The sequence below is a fragment of the Nuphar pumila genome, chromosome 10 (genome assembly GCF_984573655.1).
Source record: "Nuphar pumila chromosome 10, dmNupPumi1.hap1.1, whole genome shotgun sequence".
Classification (NCBI taxonomy): domain Eukaryota; kingdom Viridiplantae; phylum Streptophyta; class Magnoliopsida; order Nymphaeales; family Nymphaeaceae; genus Nuphar; species Nuphar pumila.
The window spans coordinates 94,020,117-94,028,287 of record NC_143258.1 but is presented as its reverse complement, the minus strand read 5'-3'; the positions used below and the strand labels follow the sequence as shown (position 1 = coordinate 94,028,287).

At 39.2% G+C, this 8,171-nt stretch overlaps 1 protein-coding gene across 1 annotated transcript; it reads right to left on the bottom strand.

Moving 5' to 3' along the window:
• Positions 1–2,102: 2,102 nt before the first annotated feature.
• Positions 2,103–7,224, bottom strand: TRM22 (DnaA initiator-associating protein). Its single transcript, XM_090018509.1, has 5 exons — positions 7,068–7,224; positions 6,300–6,364; positions 4,205–6,196; positions 3,796–4,015; positions 2,103–2,851 (listed from the first exon to the last, which is right to left on the bottom strand). Exons 1-5 carry the CDS (start codon positions 7,222–7,224, stop codon positions 2,103–2,105), a joined length of 3,183 nt encoding a protein of 1,060 aa, XP_089874635.1.
• Positions 7,225–8,171: the final 947 nt, after the last annotated feature.

Sequence of the window (8,171 nt, the reverse complement as noted above, 5' to 3'; positions counted from 1 at the left end):
TGGATTCGGGTATGGTTTGGGAAATTTTATACCAAACTCAAGCCCGACCCTAGTTTTGATTAAGATCCGCAAATTTTCAATGTCAAAAAGATAAACATTATTATTTTACTGGGTATGGTTCATGCAATCCTTATAGGACCCCAGCATGGTTTCTCTTATAGTGGGTCCGACTAGACCCGGGTCTGAATCTGGTACCAGCACCTTAGATCAGATCTGAGTTCGGTCCTACCTGGGTCCAAACGAGATCTGACCGGTTGGCAACCCTATCCATGAAACTTCATCCTGATGTGGTTCATCCATGCAACCAAAACACCGTCACCATGGTTGAACTTTGTATCTCTTAGACGGGTCTCATTTTTTTTTTGTTTTTCAGAGCCATTGATGCCCTGGATGAACGGCATCTAGAGTTTACAAAAATGAACGGCTAAGAACATTACGTCAACCATGGTGCGTGCTTAGGATGCCCTTCATTACAACTCCGTCCGTCAGAGGTAGCCCTGACCTGATACGCACTCAATAATAATGGTACCAATTTGGAATTCAACTTTATACACCCAACAGCTGCATGACATGACATGACAGGAGATTTTTGAGACATTATTTGAGACCACAAAAGGAAGGACTAGGGATCGTATGCTTGAAATAAGCGACGTGAAAAGAAATTGGTAAGTTAATAATATTATCCCTTTCTTATTTGTTATTTTTGTGTGTGTGTGTGTGTGTGAGAGAGAGAGAGAGAGCTGGGGCTGCAAATATGGGTACCATACTATCAAACAGACATTTCTTGTTTTTCTTTAACATATTTCAATATTTTATCGATCAAAACATACAAAGTACACCCCTAGAGTGTACTTTGTTTGGCCAAATGGCACCTCACGAATGCATTCATTATGTTCCATTTATTATACATACTTTGGATAGGGTGGTTTTTATGTAAAAATATGATGCTCTAAATATTGAAAATTTAATGCATTTTACATGCCGTTGAATTTTGTAGTAGCCTTTAAAAAATCTGCTGAGCAATCTAAAGAATGTTTTCAACTAAAGAAACCATATAGATCATATTCGTAGAACTTGATTTAGAAAAAGAAAAATCGAGGTCGCGAATATTTTTTATATATATATTCTGCATTTGCAGGAAAAATGGAGTCCAAACACAGAATCCATCAAGAACGGACTGTACAAATCACCAAAGTAGTCTTCAAGTCCCTAGTACCTTCAAACAAGCACCATGGGAGACAAGGTTCATCAAAAGTACTGCTGCATGCCATGAACGTTAAGAAGAAAATCCTATACACCAGACTCTTGCATTCACGGATCCTCAAGTTGAACTGGTCATTTACATTGTTTGAAGCGGATGTTGATGATGTTTATCAGCTTAAGAAGTGAATAACCAAACTAAGACAAATCCTATCGAAGAGGCAGCCAAGATGAAAGCACCCTCACCACACACACTCTCTCTCTCTCCACAACACCCATCGTATGCGTGCATGTGTTGTGTTTGGGGGGGGGGGGGGGGGGGGAAGGCTGCACCACAAAAAAACAAACACAAAAAACTATGCATAATACAGATCAATATTTCCAAAGAGCTAATTTATGGACAAGGGGATATTGTGCCTATACAAAATCAAATGCCAGCACAGTTTAGGATCCTTCACCAGTACAATTTGTCCTTGCCTTTCACCTCCACATTAGATTTACATGCAGAAACTAATATAAAGGAAGTTTAATCTAATACCAAAACCCAGAAGTCAGCAACGCATATATGCACATGCCGTCTTACAAATTCGTCCATAATTTCATACAGCATTACATTTACCAATTCCACTTGTACAGGATAAAGTGGTCTTTTTTTTTTAAAGGCAAGCTGGGGTTCGGCAGACTCCTACCAGTTATACAACTATACCATTGGGTTTTGAACCTGCAACGTCCCAACACAAGGTGACGTGTACTAGCTGCTCCTACCAGACAGAGTCTTCCATATTAGTGTAAATGCAAAAAAATGACGGATACATGCAAAACTGCAAACCTCTGCGCGTAGAAGGATGATGACCGGAAATTCTGAACCATAATGTAACAGACTTACTAAGGTGATATCGAACTCATGAGAAACTACAAACCTCAGAACGTGACCTGCATGGTAGAAGATCAAAGGCAAGCTCACCAACCAAGCTTTGTAATATGTACTTCTCAATTTCTAATGCTGTCTGGAATTCCTCAAGTTCGAAGTCTGTCCATTTACCAAGTGGGGTGTTCATCTCCCACTCCACAATCTCATCCAGAATTCTACCTGACAAATTTCTATGCCTGCTGACCTCCTCATAAACTTCCATGCTCAGTCTTTCTCGGCTTAAGGACATGGATAGTTTGCCGAATGCCTGGTACCCAGCTCTGCTATACCTACCAAATTTCAGAGCTAAGTATTCCATTATACTATCAAACACAAATCTTCTCCTCTGATACCCATCAGCTCTCTTAAAATCAGAGGTGTACTTACTTTTTGAATGTTTATTTACCATGGACTCTAACTTTTCAAACAGAAGGGAATCTGCAAAGTGGGGGTGATCAGAACCAAGTATTGCTATGTTCTCAACTGTTAGTTCTAAGACCGATATAACTCTCCTAACATAGTCAAGCTCCAGTTCATCATTGGTGGCAGACACATCTTCAGTCAGACTTCCAATCGAATCTCCTTCGACACTGCACGTCTGAGGATAATCAATGTCAATCCTACCTCTCCCCGGATTATTGTTGTTCCATGAGGTTGCTGAATCAATCAGCTCCATATCAACATCAGATTGCTGTGCCTTCCCCGGGGAACAATCAGTGGAGGACAGATGCAGCTGCCTAGCTGAAAAGGAGAAGCATTGAGGAAACATTAATAAGAATATAAAATTCATTAAACGAATTAAAGCTAGCTCTTAGCACCAGCATGGCACTTAAAATTCATCTTGGCTAAACCCGAAATTCACAAAGCTTTAAATGCAAAACGTGCAGAAATGATGACAGGAAAATCAAATTCATTGTAACGTTTCTCTCATTTCTCTACCCTGTTAACAGTTATCGCTGAGAAGAAAAGGTCAACAGTTAAACCTCATAACATGGATGAAATGGGACTAAGTTTTATACCAAACATGAATAGTCTACTTACTTTTGTTATTCTGAGAGATATTGCAGTCATCATACAATTAGCGGAGAAATCATTGCATGAAGGTACAGTGATGTTGGAAAAGGGCCACACAATTTTGTTCTTTCATGCATATAGAGGTATGGGCAGACACTAAGATGCTACTTAATCTTTTCAGTTAAATGGTTGATTCTGAAACTCCATGCAGCTACTGTATCATTACTTTCGTTATATAAAGCTCAAAAATCAATGTCGTATTTGTATCAACCTCACCATGCAAACCAAACATGAGAACCAATGGCCAAAGCACAAAGCTTGCCACAAAGACTGTACTTAGCTTGAAACTGAGAACAAACGTGATACCATAGAACAAGTAAATCAAGTGACAAGGAAAATTCTGATTAAAAAGGGTATGAAAATGAAGACAGAATAAGGGTGTTGTATCTTCGCACATCAAAAGCTGAAACATCTGATTATTTGTTCCAAAGAATTCAAAATGAAGTCATTGTGAAAAAAGAAAAAAAATTATTTCTTCAGAAAAGAGAAGATAAGGAGAATCTCTGTATATGCAAATAATTGTAGCCTGCAAATCATTCAATTAAGGAATTCAAAATAGCAAAATGTCATGAACAAAAATGTTCACTACAAGAGAATGAAACATTTTATACCTAAGCAACCATCGATGCTCTCAGACGAAAAGCAGCTTTCATTGGAGAAGGATGCATCAAGAATTGACACCGGGCTCGGATGAGCAGAATCATTTAGAAATCGAAATCTGGAAGTCTTTATTTTTGCATCTGATCCTAGTGAGCTATCATCACCATTTTTATTTTCACATGGAGACCCCCCAAATGCTCGTCTGTTGCCAACACGGCCTTGTGTTACCTCCTGGAGATGGAAAAGCATTTTGATGTCAACAATTTTATCACTATAAAATATGCTGCCTGACTAGAATGATTGTTGATCATATCAACGGTGCTCTCCTACACTCTATATATATGAAGTATCATTTAAATGGAAAAGATGGGAATTAAGAAATTCAGCAATCATATGTATGAGAAGACAAAGTGAAATAACCTGAGGACTTTGGGCCTCATTGATCATTCCATCAGAAGTTGAAGAGCATTCAGTTTCCGCAAGATAACCAACATGTAAACCGTCACCATCAGCAAACCCCAGCAATGAATCCTTTTGAAGTTCATCATATGCAGATCTCTTGGCAGTCAAGGCAGATATAAGGTCATGAAGTATCAAAATAGCAGATTTTTCTTGAGCTTCTAAAGGAGCTTCAGATTGTCCCACCGAACAATTTTTTGACAGAAGTTTCTTTAACAACTCGATCCCATCACTGCAGGTTAGTTCTTTTAACTTCTGTTCTAAAAGGGCACTTAAAGAATCTCCTCGCAGTTCTTTTGATTCATGAGATGTCAACTTTCGGGTATTTACAATGGAGCATTTCTTCTGTTGAAAACTACTGCGTGACTTGCCACGGGGATCATTCAGTGGGTTAGAGGCACCACAAACAAACTCAAGTTGATCATTTTTCCTGCTTCGTAAAAACGGAGACACGGACGAAGGTTTCACAGACGACGTGAATGCAAAGGAGACAATATTTGGATCTTTACCATTAGTATCCATGCCTCGTCCAACGTGAACAGGAAATCCATGATCATAACATGCATATTTTGCACGCTGCATCTTGACGGTGTTCTGATTTAAAGGACGATTTTTGGAAGTCATACTTTTGCTGCTAGCAATCAAAAGTTTCCCCTTTCTTTCATTAGGATGAACAGTAGAACCCATAATTCCAGGGTGAGAATTACCACTCATTGGTCTTTTTCTGCGATACAGAACACTTGCTCTTGATAATGGATCATCAGTTTTGTCAAAACTGTACTTCTTTTTAACTTCTTTGTCCTTCAATACATCTTTCCACTGGTTTAGATCTTTCACATACACCCTACCTTGGGTATGGTTGCTCAGGTTTCTGCTCAAAACAGCACTCTCCTTTGCAGCCTCACAAGATGAGCATCGCCTACTGTACTTATTACACAATTTCGCATTTTCAGATACTCTACCATTGCTCGACAAAACCTGATGTTGTTTCTGGTTATTCAGCTTAAGACCATTCGGTGGTGCACTGACGTTCACATATGTTTGCTCAAACTTCTGGGTGTTACACTTTTTATCGGGGATAACCTGATCATGCTCTTTGCGGTCAAAAGGCTTCCTGCCATCCATGATCTCAACAATTTCTGTCCTTTGTAAATTGGGCTTAAGCCTCTCTTCGTTCTTCCAAACACCAGACTTTCCATTTACTAAATTTCTAGCAATCCCTTTTTCCTGCTCAGGGGAAGGCACTGGAGAGTTGAGTTTCTTCTCACAGGAATCTCCAGTATCACCAATATTAGCATCTGAATAAGAGGAAGAAAACTCTAAAGTCTCTTGGTCATCAACAGTAGCCCTCAAAGTCTCGAAGTCATCACTCAAACAGCCTGTGTACCTCACTCCTCTAGCTGCCATATCTTCACAAGCTAACTGAGGTTTCATGGAAGAGCAAGGAAGAGCACATTTTGCTCTGCTAGTGGCTAGCAACCCAGGTTCTAAAATTTTTGTAGCAGCTTCCATTAACCGAACGGCATTTTTACCATAGAGAATGCCAGAGCTTTTAACCGGAGACATGAGCTTCTGATGATGCCGCTGCGAACGGGAGACCACACTTTTGAATGGAAACTGCTGCTTTTTAGACTTGATAACTGGCCGCCTCTCAAAAATCCCGGTTTTCTGTAACTTCTGAGGTCTACATTCCACCAATTTCTTCCCAAATTTTGGGCACTGATCATCATCAAGTGATTCAGATGCCTTCCTCTGTATGTTTTGCTTCTGTGATTCTAGTGAAGTGGGTTCTGAAGAATCTCTGGCAGGCATTGAGTCCAAACCCATGAGTCGGGCAACAATGCCTGGAGATCGTACTCCACTGCGCTTATTATCAGTAACTGTTGAAGAACAGCTGCCATCACCTTCAGATTTTTTCATGTTGGGGAATCCGCCTCTGTTCTCATCAGCAATCTATTGATCAAAATAATGGTTCAGTAAATGAAGAAATAACTGGGAAAACAGACCAGCATTCAAACAAATGGTGATAAAAACACACATGGATGAAGGTACAAACCAGAAGCAGCTTAGCCATGGGAAGCTTGTCGTCGCCAAATTTTTTAGATGCTTTCTTGGGTCTCGCTGGAATACAAAAAATTCAAAACAGCACAACTTAATGACTCAGAGCATTCAGGAATAAAATTCATCAGCAACAATGATTGCAACCCTTTCTGGGTTTTACAAGCATAAAAATGGAAAGGTACTATTTCATGATTTGAGATAGTACTGTTACAAGAAAAGGTTCAAATGAATGACATTTACTAGAAGATCTTCACCAAAAAGGAAAAAAATGCAGAATAATAACCATCCGTTGAATATGATCTAGAACAACTTAAATCAGGAACTACAAGAAAATGACCCAAAAAAACAGTAAACTATAAAAAATTCCATCGGTTTGTCATATGGAAAAGTAAGAGCTATTGATTATGCTTGTGGGAAAAGGAAAACAAGTTATATTCAAAACATTGGTGATACATAAAACCAGTATTAAGAAAAAAAATTAATCATATGAATAAAATCTTATAATTTCTTCAAAAAAACAAAAAGTTACCCACTAGTACTTGTTCCATAACTAATCATCCAATAAAAACCAATAATGAAAACTCATCACCGAGCACTTGAATCTGAATAAGAGTCCACTAAGAAAATGAACATATACCACTAAGTCAAAAACTACAACAAAATCCAAAATAAACGAAAACCAGGAGAGAGAGAGAGAGAGAGAGAGAGAGAGAGAGAGAGAGAAATTAAACCCACTAAGAGTCATGAAACATAGGATGTGTACCTCCAAGAAGGAATCTGTTAGAGAAGAGTTTCTTCCGAGCAAACCTCCTGTTCCAGTCAAAGAGTTGAAAGAATATACCGACGCAACCACCTGGCTTCGGCCGTGGTTTTTCTGCCACAGTCAAACTCGAAAGCATCTTTCCCGGCGTCTCATCCATTTCAAAACCTCCCCCCAACTTCCCTTTTCTTCTCTTTCGCTTTCTTTTACAACTATAAATAAAGTTTGAACAAAAGGGTATCCTTTAAAAGACCCAAAACTCTCTAAGATCAAGCCCACATTCCTTCATAAAAAGCCTGAAAATGTCGTTGCATTCAATATCAAAGGCGATTTTTATGACAACGATGCACAGGCCCAAGAGAAATTGCCCACATAAACAGCACACTTCTATCTTAAAGCATGACAAAAGACCGTGAGAGAAAAGAAAAAGGGAAGAAGGAACTAGTTGGTAGAAAGTGGGCGCTTTTCTCCTCCAAAGCTAAGCGAACAAGAAAAGGATGCCGCAACCATAGAGCCCTAGGCCTAGCCTCCAATCAAGTCCATTCTGCCAAAAAGGGGAGAGAGAGAGAGAGAGAGAGAGAGCAAGTTTTGAAATGTTGGTATCTTTTATTCTTTCAAGAAAGAAGCAAAAGATGGCGAAACCATGAATCTCTTATCCTAAACCCCTCAAAACCAACTACATTCTGTGTGTGTGTGTGTGAGAGAGAGAGAGAGCAATTCTAAAACAAAAGAACTCAATGAAGGGGCAATGAAGGAGAGCTGACAGCTACAAGAGAAAGGGAATAAGTTTTTGGAGATGTGAGCATCCCTTTTTTCTCCTTCAGGAAAGAGAGAAAATATTGGTGGAACCATGCAATCCTCACATCTTAAACTCCCTAACACCCACCTACATTCTCTCTCTTTTGAGAGAGAGAGAGAGGACTAGTGTTCCAAGGACTTTTTGTGGTACTGGTATAGAAAGAAAATGACGATGAAAGAATGAAACCCCACCCAGCCAAATTGGATCCATCTATTCATTTATATATTTATATATATATATTGTTTTTCCTCTTCATGAAAAAAAAAAGCAACACTTAGCTCCAGTAAGAACAGCAATGGCGCTCTCTC